The 19,009-nt window shown below is 34.6% G+C and overlaps 1 protein-coding gene across 1 annotated transcript in view; it reads right to left on the reverse strand.

The window, feature by feature from the left end:
- LOC124435936 (low-density lipoprotein receptor-related protein 4-like) overlaps positions 1 to 19,009 on the reverse strand; it is a 38,455-nt gene that overhangs the window by 470 nt on the left and 18,976 nt on the right. The window contains exons 13-27 of the mRNA XM_046985867.1: positions 13,448 to 13,647; positions 12,404 to 12,613; positions 10,763 to 10,888; positions 10,186 to 10,400; positions 9,685 to 9,872; positions 9,274 to 9,472; positions 8,753 to 8,949; positions 7,847 to 7,851; positions 7,586 to 7,747; positions 6,169 to 6,310; positions 5,453 to 5,722; positions 4,036 to 4,424; positions 3,486 to 3,614; positions 3,160 to 3,354; positions 216 to 411 (exon numbers count right to left, since the gene is read on the reverse strand). Of these exons, the coding sequence (XP_046841823.1) occupies positions 216 to 411; positions 3,160 to 3,354; positions 3,486 to 3,614; positions 4,036 to 4,424; positions 5,453 to 5,722; positions 6,169 to 6,310; positions 7,586 to 7,747; positions 7,847 to 7,851; positions 8,753 to 8,949; positions 9,274 to 9,472; positions 9,685 to 9,872; positions 10,186 to 10,400; positions 10,763 to 10,888; positions 12,404 to 12,613; positions 13,448 to 13,647 (2,823 nt within the window). The remainder of the gene's footprint in view (positions 1 to 215; positions 412 to 3,159; positions 3,355 to 3,485; positions 3,615 to 4,035; positions 4,425 to 5,452; positions 5,723 to 6,168; positions 6,311 to 7,585; positions 7,748 to 7,846; positions 7,852 to 8,752; positions 8,950 to 9,273; positions 9,473 to 9,684; positions 9,873 to 10,185; positions 10,401 to 10,762; positions 10,889 to 12,403; positions 12,614 to 13,447; positions 13,648 to 19,009) is intronic.

Genomic DNA, 19,009 nt, shown 5'->3' on the forward strand with positions numbered 1-19,009 from the left:
CAACATAGGCATTTTATACGTAATTAAAACGCATTTAAGGCATTGAATTTTGGATTCGATTATTTTCTGAAGGGTACAATGAGTTAAAAAATAATCAAGCAATTTTGAAACCCCAACCCAAAAGCATTTTTTATATTATAATATATATTTTACAGATACAGCATAGACATTTTACTATAGATTGTTAATTGTGAACTTTAAATTTGATGACTTGCCCTTTGATATAATCAACCACAATATTATACGGCTTCTTCAATGAGTGGGAAATAAGACTTGCTGCTTGTGATCCATCAGTTTTAGAAATCATAATCTTTCTTCTCAAGTCGTCGCTCCAAAATAAATTATCAGAAAAAAAATCCACATCAAGATCTCGAATTGATGCATTCAAAAAGTTTATAATTGTCTGGTGTCCTGAAATTAAACACGCATGCATGATTAACATATGTATATTAACAAAAATTAGGCTAAAAGATAGCTAATTTTTACTTAAAAAAATCAATTATAAAAAATAGATTTTAAGCCCACATCAATTGAAAAATATCGTATATAGCTAACTATAAAATAAACAACAGATTTTGGAAGAACTAAAAAAAAAGAAACACTGAATTTTTTGCTCATTTTTGCTTTTGGAATTCTTCTTTATTTCCGTCTTTAATGATTTAATGTTTTTCACAACATTTGATCATTCAAAAATTAGATGACAACATTTTACATTACTGCTCCAAACGAATCAAAACAAGCCAATAATACATCAGAAGCTGGATAAAATATACAACTATATCTATAACTTCGTGGTAATACCGCAATGCATGCTTATAAATACTCCGGTTTATATAATAAAGCTCATTCTACAAACATAACTCACACGTGGTTGTTTTTTTGAAAATATTACTCTAAAATTTCGTGGTTGGATAATTTCTAGTTGGAATGAAAACCTGAATGGAAAGGAGTTATTTATTGGGTGTTATAAATACTAAGCAAAAATAGAGTTTTAGTTGTCTTTTCACAGACAAAGAGACACTTATTTCAAATTGGCGTGGAATTTATCTAAATAATGCAATGTATTTCTCAGTTGCCCTATAGTCTTTTCTTTCTTCTCCGACAGAAATATCCATAGCCAGTAGCCACAATAAACAGGAGAGACAGCCTGTATATAGACTAAAACGGACTCCACTCAATTAATAAACAATAAACATACTAAATGTAGCTATAATTTAACGTAATGTATACACTTATCATAAAAAACATGAAATAAATTTTCACGTAACTGTAATTATCAATCTGGCTAGAACAAGAACACAATAGCTTTAGTCATTAGTATGCCTGAAACCTGTTTAATACATCTCATAGCATGGTACTGATAAGACTACACCAATCCATGCTGTCATGTTTTGCTCGTTTATTAATTGATATTTAATATTCAGATTTCAGATTTCTTTAGTTTTGTTAGTATAAAATAGAGGTGGCTGATGTCAAATTGGTAGAGTGCAAAACGATGGCGGCGCGCAGGGGAGAAATTGAATGAAAATTTTTTGATCAAGGATACAATATTTTTCGGAACAGCCCTCATAACTAGAGATTCTTTTTCATAATTTATTGATTTATTTAGCACGTGGTAAAACCTAAAATTATTTTAATGCGGAAAAACCAAATTGAACAGAATAAACAAAACATTAAGAAAGATGCGGTCAGCTCTTTCAAAAAGTGAAATTTAATTCTTATTTGAAGTTTGGCTTTATATTTTTACATTTAACGTTTTCAATTAGCATTATCAATTTTAAACTGCATCAACGTCAATAGAATACTACTATAGACTTATAACATTTGCTTTATTCAAGTTATTTCTACACCAAAATTTTATAAATAATTTTAACAGTAACGTTAAAAGTTTTTTGCCCAAGAATAGGGAATGAACACATTGGTAAATAAATGAACATGAATGATCATTTGAAGTAAATGCATAAACATGACATCTCACCCCCCTCCAAAAAAACCAAATTATCAGTCTACCACAGTTCTTGTTTAACATGATTTTCATATTTTATCAGCAAAACTTCTGACGATTAAAAGTTTTGCTTAAGTGCTTAGAACAAAATAGGCAAGACTTACTGTTTTCTAAGCTTTACAGGCCCGCTTCAGTATGCTAAAAATAAGTACTCCGAAAACATTCTTGAAAAAAATTATTTACAGCAGTTTTGAAAGATATCATGCTTTTCACGATTAAACAAAAGGTTTTTAGGCAAAAGCTCTGACCTTAGAATCTTTATGATTGCTCAATTTCACAGAAACTTAACACACCTCTAGCAAGGAACACTGATTACAGACAAAAGGAGTACTTCTCCCCTGCTCTTTTGAATTATGGAAATCGCTTGTTTAATTTCTGCTGTGTGCCACTATGAAAATAATTTCCAATAATAGCTACGTGGTGGTCTAATTAATTTATTTTATTTTCTTTGGTTTAACCAAAAATTATCTTCTTTCATGCATTAAATTCATACTGTGCGCTGAAGTTTAGTGTTTGTATACCTCTAACCATAGGTTATAAAAAACATTGATTGGTAAAAATTACAACGGAGCTTGTCACTAAAATCTTTCCATAACACAAAATGTTCACCATTTTCAATTATAGGCAACAACACGGAACAAATTGAATAGGATTGGTAACTAAAGTGTAACGTAATATTTAGGACTAGCTGTTTTTGCAGCACTCCGTTTTCGTTAGAACATGTTTAAAAAACGCGGTCGTATCGCTTCGGCCGAGTAGACGTTTTCAAACAATTCCGCTTCGGTGCAAAGTAAATGCAATCCAGTTCTGTTAAATTTTTGCGCCGTGTTCAGACCAACGTAATTTTAATAAAATCACACTTGTCTATACCAACTATGAAACAAGTATCTTTGATGTTGTACATGATGATGTTCATGTTCCACAAAGTAAATAAATTTTTGGCACTTTTTTCTATGTCAGTAATTCTTTCTGTTTGTTCCATAGAATTACCCTCGAAATGTTTCATCTTGTTGAAGTTGTGACCGAAACAAAACGGATTTTTCTATGCAGTGTTTTGCAGAAACAACCATATTTTAACTATACAATCACTTTTAAAAGCAGCGCAAAGTTCATCTAATGAGAAAAAAATCGTTGAAGATGCTACATCCACTAACCTGAACCATTAAGGAACGATGAAAATATTGTGCTGCCATTAGTCCAAAAGATATGATTTCTTCCAACTCGGAAAGCAAAGTCATTAGAAATTTTCGTAAATGTGACAGTAAGAGTGACAGCTGTCAAGTCACCAGTATCTAACGAAATTCTTCTGAATCCATTACCAGATGTATAAAAAATGGATCGGTAAGGTTCTAAAGCATAGAGCATATATAAAACGTACATTATGACTTGTGCTGTTATCAACATTCTTTCTTCGCCTCAAAAAACACAGCAAATTTTATTATGACGTAGCTAAAATTACATTAAAAATAGAAAAACATACTTTTGCGGCATGTCTTTTTGTCTTGCTCAAGACTCAAGCCAAGAGGACATAAACAAGTGGCATAGGCGGTGTTTTGCAAACAAAAGTGAGAACAATTTCCATTATTTCTGTCGCATATACTTCTTGACACTATAGAATTTAGCAAAAGCAAAAATATTGACGTAATGAACAATGGGAAGCATTTAGGAATTTTTTAATACATGTAGACAATAACAAAAATTCTGGAAAAAGCATTTTTTCACATTATTACCATGTCTGATGACTTTTTAATACTCTAAAATATGATTTAGTTGCTTTTTCATTAAGTTAGTTGCAACAAAAATACTAATTAGCTATAGCTTTCAAATTAAAAGGTTATACAGCAATGTGGAAAGCATCGTCATTTTAATAATTGAGCACCTTGTAGGACAAACAAGACCTATATCAACTTATGCATTCAAAGAGTTACATATTGTTATCAATACTTCTTTATTACTTCATTCCTTTGTTTGGCTGAAATAAATTTTCTGGGTATTTTTCTTTAAGCTAATATCAGGTAACTTTTACTAACCAGGTACTTTCCGCATGTTGATTGCTTGCATTTTAGTGATGCCATCTATCCCCTTAAGAACTGATGAACCAGAACGTTTTCCACTTTTCTTTTGCTTCATGAGTGTTCTAGTTGCCCATTCCGTCCAATAAACAAACTTACTAAACAATGTCAACGACGTAGGACCCGCCAAAGAAGTTACGAATTGCACTCTACGTTTACCAAAAAAGTTGCAATGTTCAATTTTTCCATGAAGGTAATCGGTCCAGTACAGAAGACTATTCACGTGATCCACTGTCAAGCTGTTAGGCAATCTTAACTCAGATGTAACAATTTTTCGAGCAGAATCACCATCCATGCTAGCGCGTGATATTGAAGAATGCTCACCAACATCAGCCCAAAAGATGTAGCTAAAAAAGGAAAGTTCAAGAAAGGAATACGATACAATTACTATTTGCGGTAGGGTGGGTAAAACAAGTCAATAACCTGAAACAACGCAGGTTGGCTTCCTATGTGATGATAACAATATTTTTTTACATATTTTATTTCTTCATTTGCCAAATTTTTTTGTTAATTAAAAAATGCATATTTTATGACTGCTTAGAGTGTTTTTTTTTCAAACAAATTTCTTTGTGCAATGTATAAAATACTTCATTTTTCTGTTGTGAAGTTAAAGTGCAAACGCTGTGCATTTTCCTATAATCTCTCCATTTGGAAACATGGAGAGATTATATTTCCGCATGATATTCAAGCATTTGTCAGACCTCAGTGCTCGCATAAGTAATACCAACTTTTAAAATATATTCTAAGGTCCCTTAAACGTTTAAAAGGTTAAAGATTTTTCTGCATTTTATAGTTCATGATTGTTGTTGCTAAAACCAAGATAGTAGAAGTTTTTCAATTATTGATAGCGTACACCATGCTACGCTATTTTTGACAACGAGTTTACGATTCCGAAACGAAATTCATTGAGTAAAATGAAATATAAGAAAGTATATATAATTCAATGAGTAAAATGAAATATAAGAACTACTCTCCTATTTCAATAACATTCCAAGAAGTAAAAAAAATATTATTCCTCCTTATAAAACAGCAATAACTTACGAAAGTAAGTCATAGGGCGCAATAAATTATGAGGAGTGGCGGAACAAACCTACATGATTTTCGTAGGGCGAGGGGAATGCCTTCCAGCCTCCAGGATTTTAAAAAATTGCAACTGTTTTCCCAAAAATTTTGGGAACAATTATTTGCAAGTCGTCTGCTTTTAAGATAATTTTGCTTTTTTAAAGACAAAAGCTAATTTAATCTTAACAGTTTTTCTTGCACAAAATAATATTCCTTACAATGACAACATAAATATGCTTTGTTTTTCTTTTCAAAACTTTGAATTTAGCATTATAGCTACATTACACCTACTTTTTGAATTTTAGCTGCTTACCCGTGATTATAAGCCAGGGCGATAGAAGACGGTAAATTCAAGTTTTTCCAAACAACTACCGCCCATAAATTTTTTATGAGATGGGTCAAATATATCTTTTTTGTGTGAAGATCACTCCAGTATATATGATTACGTAATGGATCATACGCAATATCAGCAGGAGAAATATCATGAAGTATATCCGGAGTCTTACATTTGAGGCTCTGACCAGATAGTGCCATGCTACAAAATAGCTTCTTTTGCCCAATACTTTTGACCAAATACACCAACCTTATAAATACAAAAAGTTGTATCAATGTTACGCCAAAAACATCTTCGATTAATGTCTTTTTTATTATTTAGAGCGGCAAACGCAGCGTTTTTCAATATAAGTTTTAGCTGTTTTCATTTTAAATTCAAAATGTCTTTGTACTACAATGCTAGTGGCTGTGGAAAAAAATAACAAAATTTTACAATATGTGTTTCCTTGAAGGTGTTTGTAAATAATGAGCTGTGATGCTGCGAGGATTTGCCAGCAAAACAAATTACTGACTTTGTGCATAAAAAATAATGTATTTTATATTCACTTTTCAAAAAATCTAGGATTTCTTTCAATAACGAGAAAATGCAACTCCCATGGCGAAGGGAACATCATGACGCTGCTCTTCGTAACAAAATAAACAACATTGTGCTGAAAATAGCCTCGTTCCCTTAAAGAGAAAACTTTAGACACACACCTGTGCTTCACATCGACATCAAAAGCCAGAATGTCTTTGTTTTCAGAATTATCTATTAAAACATCCGTCTTTTTTGACGAGCCAAGTGGAATCTGATAAATACGACCATTGCTGTTCACCAAAACAAAGCGAGATGTTTGGTCTGGAAAAGAGATGTATGTGTATATAGCTACAAAAAAAGCATATTCTTTAAAACAGGAGTTATTTATATACAAGTTGACCATATAGAAAATTTCCATTTGTATAGGGTAGTAGTAGTGGTTGGTGTGGCTGTAAGATCGGAGAGTGATAATTTTAGGCTTCTCAGACAATTGTTTAGTTTGGTTGCTAGACTTTAGTGAAAATACATTAGTAGCAGTTGGACTTTGTTTAAGTTTGTGTTAAGTTCAAGTATGTGATTAACATTATGGGAATTTTTCTGCCTGAAAATCTTCGTGATAAAAACTGTTTTTAGATTTTACGTCTTTTGATTTTAGGCCCTGTCAAAGTGTGGGTAAGTGCTTTATACTTTGCCTTATACAATGTAATAACATTTTAAAAATTGCTGCTTGATTTTTGGAACTATATTTATTAGATTATCGTTATTTATTAATTATTTATTAATTTATTAAAGATGGCGGAAAGTTCAGTGGGTGTGTTTTAGGACAGACTAGTTTGACGTAATATACCATTTTTAATCAATGATTTATGTATCTCACTGCAGAGAGTATCAAAAAGGTGGCTCAGGAAACATAGCTAAATTAATCGCATTGCAAAATTTTCAAGAACCTATAGTTGGACATTGGTCCATTTGACTTTAAAATTTTCGCGAGCTCTTTTAGGATGATATCTGATTTATCAAGAAGAACTTTTTGAAAAACCCGCACCAACAAAATGCAAAATTAAAACGCAATTAAAACAAAAATAGTGTTAAAATACATGGCGCAAACATATCGCATTTAGACTAGTAAAGTTTAAGGGGTTTGTCCAAGCCCCATGAACAAATACTTATCTTCCAAATCGTTGGAATCCATTAGACAATTAACTATTGTATAAAAGCTTCGTTTAAGATTATTATCTTAGCATTGAAAGAAAAGTCCATGCTAGAAATCCCAGCGCTTAATGTATAGCAAAATGTTATTCTTATTAGAAGAAATCTCAAATGCGCGGTGAGCTTTTGTGATTTTTTCCCCATGTATAAGAGCGCCTGTCTTATAGCTCTTCACGTTCTTAACAAAAATACAGTTACGATAGATGAACATATGTAAATCAAAGTTTGACACAGTTTTTATGTGATGAACAGTCTTTATAGCTACAAATAAACGATGCATTTGTCACGCAATTTATCCTAATTTTTAAGACACATTTTGCTATTGTGAATGCATGGACAAATATCAGTTGTGTAGACGATTAATATAGCAAAGTAAACAGGTTTTACCATTTTCACAGGTGCGGTTGTCTTCTCTCAAATGTTTTCCTGTCGGACATAAACATCGGAAATCTTGTGTTTTCGAGAGTACACACAAATAACTGCATCCACCGTTGTTCTGACTACAGATATGGAAACCTACAAATCCAAACAAGTCAAAGCAGTAAAATGCTATTCAATTATAACTATTTTCGTCAACTGAAAAGTCCGAATGACCAACTGAATAATATAATTTTGTACCATGCAAATCAAGGCAACAATCTTATTGACTTTTGCTGTCAGAAGCAATACAAAACAAAATAGTTTTTAGCAAGTAATTAGCGACGGCTAGGTTTCTGGACGCTGTCTAACATCGGAGAGAGCTAGGTCCATCACAGATGTCAAATATCACAAATTACCACAGGCTGATACAGCCAATCAAATTGCGATGAGACTATGCTACTAAAAACAAAGAGGTCGGGCAAAGCATCTTAAATTGAGTATAACAAAAATGCATTTTTCATAGTGCTGGCGAACAACCTTTTTACAGATTTGGTATTATGACGTGACTGCTGTCATATATTTATGTAGCAATCAACTATGTGGGTTACAACTTGAATTTAACAAAAATAGATCTTTAAAGCAAAATATTTTTATTGGAACTGCACAAAGTACATTTATTGGGTATTTTATCACAGAGTAAATTGATATAGAACATGATATTTTATCCTATAAAATGCTCCTCTAACCTCCCGCATTTCACCGTAAAAATTTGATGCGTATTTGATTTAGCTGACAACCAAAAATTTTCCAATCATGCAGATTTTAGTTTAGACATATGTAGCTCTGTAAGGTCCCCAATTGCAAAATCTGGTAGAAGTGCTGAAACTACTAACAATTAAAGAGCCTGGCAACTGCACATAAATCTGAACTTTTACCCATGGACAAGTTGAATTCGATTGTACTTGCAATTGTAAATTATTAAGGCAGGATTCGCGCCACTGGCCCCCTTACGAATCAAGCGTTGATAATTTACAGCAGAATTGTTCATATTTTATGCCTAAGACAATCGCAAGCAACGGTATTTTACAAACAAAATAGATTGTATTTAACATTAGCAGCTCAAATCCATTTACCTAACTCTCGATTTTCTACAGAGTGTTTGCATGCATAGAGTAGCTGTTCATGTAGCATTACCTTTTTTTGTTTCGCAAAAACACAGATAATCTGATTGAATCAGAATGAAACTTTCCAACTACTTTAGCTTCGCTCGTGACACTAATATTGACCAGTATAATTCTCTTCAATTTCATATCAGCGCAAAAGATGCTTTCTTTGTAAACTCCAATCGAATAAAGTTGAAGTAATGTGGAATGAAATGAGACTTTTAAACTCTATAATTAAAGTGAATATCATAAAAAATGCTCAAAAAGCATTATATATCTTAAAATATGATGATGGCTTTTTTAGAGTACGTTTTCCAATAGACGCGATATTTCTTATATTCATATTTCTTTAAATTGTCTGCTGGAAAAGGGAATGTCGTATTAGCTAAAACGTAAATACCTTGATAGCGAGATGACTTTAAATTGGTGTAAATATTATTTTATAATTGAAGCTTACGATGGAAAAACTTGATGTTCCGTAACTGCTCTATTTAAGCAGCATATATTAAATATCAACTGTGATGTAGTATCAATAAAATAAACATAGCAAACCTTTCTTTTTCTGGAATTGAGTGATATGTAATTTATAATGTTCCCACCATCCAGCCAATATAAGATTTTGTTTTGTTTATCAAAAGCAAGATCGGTTGGATCTATCAGGTTGCCAGAAACAATCTTTTCGCGGGCATATCCATCCATGCTAGCCCTATTTATGCTGATTCTTGAACCATGTGATGTCCAGTACATAGATCTAAAACAATTACGATGAGCACAAAACTGCTGGTGAGAGTTTATCTTCACGACTTTATTGTTGATATAGATAGGTAAAAAACAAACTATTTTGTCTTTGACTACCTGATCTCTTAACTTTTCAAAACATTTGTCATGTATTTTTCACACTCGTCCTCGATTTGAACAAAAATGATATAGATGAAGATCTTTAAATCAATACAACCTATTTACCTGTTTTCCAAATCCAAAATTAAGTTCTTTGGCTTTACATTTTTCCTCCACAATATAACTGCAGGATTACTACCATCAAGATTGGACACAACAATGTAACCTCTTTCTTCATCACACCAGTATAATTTTAGCGATAACCAATCCATCGCCATGCTAGATAATTTCCTTTTGGTTCGTAACATTATCGTCTTTAGATAAACAAAGAAAAGTTAATCGAGCTTGTCGTGATTCCCAACTATTCTTATCTACTAGAACTTTAACATGTGGTTTAATGTCTCAAAGATAAGAATTAAAGCATTAATATAAATTGGGCTCATCATATATTTACATGTTGTGGGAGCTATCTACAGAGCAGAACAATGTAACAAAGATTACGGCAGAGACAGCTCAAGATTCTTTACCAAATCGCATCGAGCATATTTCGTTTTTCAGAAAATCGTCCTTTGATTTTTAAATTTGAATTTAAATCGGCCATTATTCGATTAATCTTCCAAAATTTACCTCCTTGTAATGTGGTATGGTCTTTCTTTTCCTTACTATAACTGTATCATCTGCAACTTCAGCCCAATACATTTCATCTCTATGTGAGTCCCAGTCAAGTGCTATCACATCAAGAACATTGTCATAGGGTAGAACGCTATCAAACAAATCATTGGTATCCAAAGAGATTTGATGTATCATATAATCCACTCCATAAGCGACAAAATCATTTATTTCTGGAAGAAACAAAACAGAAAACAAATTTTCAAATTAATTTAATAGTGCATTTTTTGTCAGAGAATTTATAATATTTAAATAAAATGTGTCTACTAATGTAAATAATAAATGTAAATTTCATAATCTAACTGCATATTTTCCATAGTGAATAACAAATGGCTTGCATGTGACACATTTGCTTTGATGAAAACCAAAAACCTACTTCTATTTATAATGAAAATGATGAAGAATATATCATCACCGTAAAGCATGGAAGTGACGTTTACAACATGCGGGTTGAGTTAAAGACATAATTCTTTTGACCACAGAGGCAGAGCAATGGATTCCACCAATATGCGATTATAGAGAAAAGTTATCTTACTTTCTGCGCAATGCGTGGCGTTCAATTGCTTGTATCCTGTTGGACATGCACAAGTAATACCAAATGATTGACTCAAGCAAATATGACTACATCCACCATTATTTGTAGAGCATTGGACCATAACGTCTAAATCATAAAAACATTCAGCACTACAAGATGAAATATAGGAGATAAGTCTAAAACATAGTCAAAAATAATTTTTAAAAACTGAGAAATGATTTGTCTCAACAGAATATGAATATTTTTTATGGTTTTGTGAACTCTTTTGAATTTAGGTGTGACGTCATATGTAAAAATGTAAAAATATGTTATAAACACGTTTTCACTTGCTGACAATAAAGAAAATTTTAAGTTTTGTTTGGACAAAATCATAAAAAAAGCGCTATATTTGGGCGGATCCATATAGCTCATTAGTTTTAAATTCACAGTACTTTCAGAGAAACACTATTGGTTTTGAATTTCTGAAGAATATAATTTTATTTATGGTTTGCCTCTAAGAAATGTAGATTTATTGAAAAACGTGTTTTAATAAGTTAATATGATGTACCCTATATCCACCACTGTGCCAAAATGAAAACAAAAGTTTAGTCAGACAGCTGAAACCTCGTTTTAATAAAATTATTATATGATTGAAAGTTGTACCGGCTGAATTATGAGAAGAATTAAATTGCAACTATTACATACGGTAGTAGATTTACTATGTCTTAAAAAGGATAAATTCTATCCAATGTCAAAAGAATAGTTTTGCGGGATAACTTCAGAGAATAAGTCAGAAAGTTTAAGCTTCACAGAGGCTGGATGCTCTAACGAGATAATCCTAAGCATACATTGTTCAAATTCAACTAAAATGGATTTTAGGCGACAGAGATTTTGAATACTGGACAGACCATTACATTCTTTAGAATTGAATATTATTGAAAATCTTTGGAATTACTTCAAGACAGGACTTAATGCTGGAACGCCAAAGAATTTGGCTGAGCTGGAGAAACTCTGCAAGGAGGGATGTGCGGGATTTTCACCTGAGCGAATTTAGAAGCTCGCGTCTATTTCTGTAAAACGCTTTGAGGCTGTTATATCGACCAAAAAAGAAGGAACTCATTATTCACATTAGCTTGTCCTCTTAAGGTTGCAAATATAAGAACTATCATAAGGAGTGTACCTCTTCAAGAAACTAAATAGGTTTGTTCAGTCATACTTATAAGCACGTTGTGCAGTTTGTTTATAAAGATCTGACTTACAATAAGTGAAATGATTAATTTCCTTCCGTTGCCCAAATTTTGCATACAATTGTATATTATTGTTGAAAATTAAACTAAGCTGTATTAAAATAAAATAGGTAAGTGATGATCAAATGTTTAGAAGTGTGATGATCAAATGTTTAGAAGGGGATGAAGAGTAAAAAAGTATAATTCCAAATTAGTATCAACATTGCCCGGATGAGTGCAAACGACTGAACACTTCATTCAAATTTTTAGGACGTTTAACAGTGCCGCTCCTTCTTATGTTTCCAAAAAAATGTTTTTTAAGCCTGTCTATTACTTCTTTAGAAACATCATTAAACTATCAATAGGAAAAATATGAAACAATTTTACATAATTATTGCTAACATATATTTATACAAATATAACAGTATAATCTTACCACCTGGTTGTAGAGATTCATGTATCAGCAAAATTCCAGATGCACTTTTTCCTTTACCAACAAGTGAACTTAAGCCTCCTCCATCAAATTTGCTTGCTCTATAAACAAGATGACCACTACTGTCCGTCCAGAATAGATGATCTTCAAAAATACTAATGGAAAAGGGTCGCACAAAGCCACCTTTAACAACCAGACGAAGACCTTTCCCATCTGCAAATAGCAAAGTAAATAATTCTTGTATCATCGATTACATTGTATATTAAATTCTAAGAACACAACAGAACGCTGCTGATATAAGATCATTTAGCTGGTGCACTAATAACCAAATCATGTTATGGTTTGCACGCGTTTGTCAGGTCAAATTAAGCCCTTAATAACCGAGCTCGAGGTCTTTACGGAGAAATAACGGACCGAGGTCTTTTTGTACAGACCGAGGTCCGATATTTCTCAGTAAAGAGAGGTTACTATATGGCATTATTTGACCTGAAACGAAGCTTGCTTTCTTTCTCGTCCTTGCTGTTTTGTACGGGTTGGCTTTTACTTTTCTAGGGTTCGTCCATAAAAGATAAATCGTTTCAAATTGTATTGTCTTGATAGTTAAACTGTTTTAATAGTTTAACCAATATTTTATTTTTGTGAAGAATTTTAAGATAAAACAAAGGACTAGAACTTAGATCGAATTAGCTTTCACACTGTCTCATGATATGAACTTCTTAGATATCCCAACAAAAATTTCAAAAGTTTTTTAGATGGTGTCTATTTTCAGACAACTTCTAATCGCGTGTTTTTAGTTATGGCAAGTACTTTCAAGGACGAAACTAGAACGCTAGAAATGGGAGAGGAGGGGGGGTGAATATTCACATATCCAGCTATACTCAACTGATTTCTTTTGAAAGCACTCGTATATTTTAATTTAAAATCAGTCGGGAAGTAGTGAATATATATTAATGTTTACAGCACAACCACAACCATCCACCATGCAACTAGCATTCTAGTTTTGGTTCTTGTTAATTTCCCCATTAGCAAAGAACTTTAAAAACATACCTAAATCAGTTAATCCAATCTCACCCTTTTTTGCATCTGCATAAAACAAAAGTTTTAACACATGATCGACAGTGAGTGCATTTGGCCAATAGATATCTTGGTAAATTAGTCGTATGGCATTTGTGCCATCCATATAAGAGCGTGAAATTGATGATTTTGCGTAGTTGTCATTTGTATCCCACTCGGACCAAAATATATAACTAAACACAGAAAAATAATTGAGAATTCTCAATTTTTTCGAACACAATATTTTGCATTTAATTAAACTAACAAACAAAAAAATTCTACCGTATTCAGTGGCGTAGCTAGCGGTCATGCTCAGCATGACTAAAAGTTTCACAAAAATTATTTCATTCTTCTTAGAGTCGCTGTAGATTCTGATGCCTGATTGTTTCTTATTTACATATAATTATTTGGGACGAAGGTCAACTAATGAATTGCATTTTGCGCCTTATTTTAGTATTCCATCACGTTTTACCTTGCTGCCAAGCAACAGCTCAAACTAGAACTTATTCTACGCTTACAAACGCGACTTGGTCATGCTCTCAAAAATATGCATGACCAAGTAATATATTTTATACGGAAATTTTTACTCATCTGATTGGGTAAGAGCATCTGAGCATGCTCAAACGCTAAATTTTACGTCATCTGGCCATGCTGATTTTGAAATTTTTGAATGACCAAACTTAATCCCACGAGTAATTTTGTCTATGTGCGAGATTCGTGTTTGTAGTTCGTGTACATTCAAAACATTACAAAACATAATCTTTATAATCCATCATTTATTTTCATATATATATATATATATAAGATAAAAAGTTTCTCCGGATTTTAAATAACTTTTTATTGAGCTTTCGACTTGTTTCTTCGAGCCTTCATCAGAATGAGAGTATTATATATTTACACGTGCTTTTAGCTTGTAGACGCTTAGAGCGTCTAATTGGATTAGCGGGTGGATTTATGCGATTGGATGGGGTGAAATGCGTTGCCATGGGTTTTGGTGTATTGTGAATATGATTGGTGTTAATAATATTAGAGTGTAGTGTTGTAGTTTTGGTGTTGTTTGTAGTTTTTTTGTCCTTTTTCTTTAGTTGTGAGTATATGATGGGTATGTCATCAACATACCCATATAAGCAACATCCGCATATAGAACCAAACGACACCACGAACTTCATCGACAATTACAAGAATCCAGATCTTACAAACCACTCCATCCCAACACAAACGAATTTGTCACAAACATCTCGAACAAACAACTAACCGAACAGCAAACTAAAATTTTAAACAATGGATTAAATTACAACTTTAAAGACGCGAACAATCTTGAATACGTTGCCGACCTGGAATCCGCTTTAAAGTACACCAACTTAACAGACCAAACGAAAGAAGACATTCGTCACAAAATCACAAATAACCTCTACCACAAACCACCTGTCACCATAAACTACGAAGAACTACGAGCAATTAAAAACCTACAAAACGACGACCAAATAATCATATTACGAGATGACAAAGGACGCAAAACAGTTATCATGGACAGATCAGAATACATCGACAAAGCCAAAACCCTCCTAAAAGACACCACCACCTACGAACTTCTCCACGCAGACCCCAGCAAAACGACTACCAACCGCATCAACCAGAAACTGAAACAACTAAAAGACAAAAAGAGACTAAACGAAAACGACTACAGAAGAATCCGACCCAACGACGCATCCGCCACCAAATTCTACGGAATACCAAAAATCACAAAGAAAACAACCCACTTCGATCTATCGTATCGCTTCCAGGATCACCTACGTATGAACTTTCAAGATATCTTTAAAACATTCTCTATCCATTCGTCAAAAATTCACTTCACACCATCAGAAATGCCACCACTTTCCTCGCCAGTATTGAAAACGTTAAACTACGACCAGACAAAATCATGATATCCTACGACGTGACATCACTCTTCACATCAATACCACTGTCATGTCATGTCAAGTCAGTCCCGTGACATTTTCATGTCGTAGGGGTGTCATAATAGAGACTGCAGTCAGGGATCTCCATTGTCTTCGGTCTTCTATCATTCTCAGCAATTTGCTTAGTGTGTGTCCAGTCCATTCTTTAACATTGTCGAACCAGGTTTTTCGTTGACGGCCTCTTCTACATCCTCCTTCTACGGTTCCCTGGAGTATGGTCTTAGCCATGGAGTTGTGGCGATTAACATGGCCAAACCATGCAAGTTTCCGTTGCTTTACAATGGCTAGTAGCTGTTGTTGTTTGCCTGCAGCATCATCAATTTGTTGCTTGACATACTGGTTGGTCTTGTGCTCTGAGTAATGGATGCCTAGTAGTTTTCTGTAGCACTTGTTCTCAAATGCCTGGATCCGCCTTTCAGTTTTTGCATTCAACGTCCAGCTTTCACATCCATATAAGAGGATGGAAATCACCAGTGATTTGTACAACTTGATCTTAACAGGGAGGCTGATGTTTGTGCTCTTCCAGATGGTGCCGAGTCTAGTCATTGCTGCTGTAGCTGTGCCAATTCTGATGTTGAATATCTGCTCGACTGTGCTTCTATTAGGTCTGAATCCTGCTTGTTCTTCTGTAAGTATTTCTTCAACCTGTTTCTTCAGTCTATTTAGTACAACCCGAAGCATGACTTTACTTGGGTGGCTGATCAAGCTGATTGTTCTGTAATTCTGGCACTGTTTGAGATTGCCTTTTTTGGGTAGGGGTATGATCAAAGACTGAGTCGACTCTTTTGGCCATTGCTTCTTTTCCCAGATCCTTTGGCAGATGGTGTTTAGAGCCTTTACAAGTTCTGGGCCTCCATGCTTCAGAAGTTCTGCAGGTATATTGTCTGCTCCTGGTGACTTGCCTCCTTTCAATGCATGTAGTGCTGCCTCGACTTCTTCCTGAAGAATTGGTGCATCTCCATTCTCCCTGTTTGTGTTGGGTGTTTTGGTTAGAAAGCTGGTATCTGGTCTCAAGTTGTAGTTGTACAACTCCGGACAGTATTCTGTTAACCTTCTAAGGAGTGCTGTTCCGTCGGTAAGAAGTGAGCCGTTTTTGTCTTCGATCACCGAGGATCTTGCTTGTTGTTTCCCTGTTAGCATCTTGAGAGTGTCATATGCAATCTTGCTGTTATCATTTCTCAGGCCTCTTTCTAGGATGTTACACTGTTCAGCAATCCAATTCTCTTTAGCCTTCTTCATTTCGTTTCTAATGTCTTTGTTGACTTTGGCATACTTCTGAGCGGCGGATGTATCTGTTGTCTTCTTCCTCTTTAGCTCTCTTCTGTTGTCACATAGATCCAGGATGTCATTTGTGACCCAAGGCTTCTTCTTTTTCCTTCTCTTCCCAAGTACCTCTGTTGCTGTTTCTTGTAGCACTTCTTTCACATTGTCTGTGAGGTTGTTGATGTCATCTTCCAACAGATTGAGCACAGCAAATTTCCCTCCCATTGTTGCCTTGAACGCGACGGCAATTGTTGGATCCTTAAATTTTTCTAGGTCGAATCTTATACGGGCGCAGTTAGGCTTGTAGTTCTTCTTTAGTCTGAGTCTTAGAGTCAGCAGCACCATGTCATGATCACTACCAATGTCTGCTCCAGGGAAGGTTCTGGTCTTGGCTTTGTTAATGCTGGATTTGAATCTGCAGGAGAAGAGAATGAAATCGATCTGGTTGTGGGTCTTGTTGTCAGGTGAATGCCATGTTGCTTTTCTGGATGTCTTATGCGGAAACAGTGTGTTGGCTAGGGTCATCTTGTAACCTTGGCAAGTTCTAGCAGTCTTAGTCCACGATCATTGGTCTCTCCCAATCCAAAGCGTCCAACTGTACCAGGCCATTGGTCATATGCATCCTCGCCTACTTTGGCATTCCAATCTCCCATGACAATCAGCAGGTCTTTTTTAGGAATGGACTTGATGGTCCTGTCCAGTTCTTCATAGAAATCTTCTACTGTCTCGTCGTCATTGTCAGAGGTCAGGGCGTAGACTTGGACTAGAGAAGACTTCGCAGAAGCCGTCATGCAACACCTCGAAACACAATCAGTCACAAACAACACAAACATCAGACTATGGAAAAGATGTGTCGACGACATCTTTGCCATAGTCAAGAAAGACAAAACTGAACAAATCCTACACACCATAAAAAATACCACAAAGAACCTTACCTTTACTAAAGACGAAGAGCACGACAAACAACTTACCTTCCTCGACATCCTACTAACCAGAACAGATGACGGTACACTAAACACACAAGTATACCGCAAAACCACCCACACAGACCAAATACTCGATTTCAACAGCAATCATCCAACACAACACAAAATAAGCTGCATTCGAACACTTTTCAGCAGGATAAACACTCATTGTAATACTGAAGAAGCCAAAAAAACAGAACGCAACTACTTATACTCCACATTTACTAAAAACAATTACCCTAGAAACTTCATAAACAAAACTATATACAAAATACAAAACAAAACACAAACCGACAAAAGCAACAAAAAGCCTAACGAAACAGTAAAAATCGTCACATTACCATACATAAACGGAACATCAGAAATGACTGCCAGACTTCTTCGACCATTTAATATTAACGCCGCCCACAAACCTGCACAAAAACTCAAACCATGTTTCACCAAACATAAAGACAAAACAACAATTCATGATACAACTGACGCGATATACATGATACCATGTAAAGACTGTTCAAAGCAATACATAGGACAAACATCAAAGAAAATTGAAACAAGACTCACAGAACACAAAAACGCCATAAAACGACGAGATCCGAACTCACTACCGGCAGAACATACCCACGGAAACAACCACACATTCGACTGGAAAGAAACTAAAGTACTCGGACGCGCACAGACTAAACACGCACGAGAATTTAAAGAAGCTTGGTACAGTAAAGACAACGACACAATAAACAGACATATCGACATACCCATCATATACTCACAACTAAAGAAAAAGGACAAAAAAACTACAAACAACACCTAAACTACAACACTACACTCTAATATTATTAACACCAATCATATTCACAATGCACCAAAACCCATGGCCACGCATTTCACCCCATCCAATCACATTAATCCACCCGCTAATCCAATTAGACGCTCTAAGCGTCTCCAAGCTAAAAGCACGTGTAAATAAATAATATCCTCATTCTGATGAAGGCTCGAAGCAACGAGTCGAAAGCTCAATAAAAATCACTTAAAATCCGGAGAAACTTTTATCTTTTATGTATACATATGTATATATATGCTGCCAAAGCAGATATCGGCTAGACTTCAGTTTAGCGGACACCCAAAGCGCTTGTATGGGAAGCGCAAGCTCGTTTTCGATTAGGATTATAGGGTTAGAGTTTGGGTCAGCGTCCAAGGTTTCCGCTGAACATCAGTAGTCCCCAGATATCATCGGTTATTTGCCGTTAAAGCTTAAATATCCTCATAAACCAAAGGCCAATGCCGAAATTGTAAACAACATTGAGTGTTGGAAGCCTTCGGTAGAGTTGATACACAAAGAAAAATAGGCTTTATGGAAGAGCAAAGTCAAGATA

The sequence above is a fragment of the Xenia sp. Carnegie-2017 genome, unplaced genomic scaffold (assembly GCF_021976095.1).
Source record: "Xenia sp. Carnegie-2017 unplaced genomic scaffold, XeniaSp_v1 HiC_scaffold_16, whole genome shotgun sequence".
In the NCBI taxonomy this organism is placed as follows: domain Eukaryota; kingdom Metazoa; phylum Cnidaria; class Anthozoa; order Malacalcyonacea; family Xeniidae; genus Xenia; species Xenia sp. Carnegie-2017.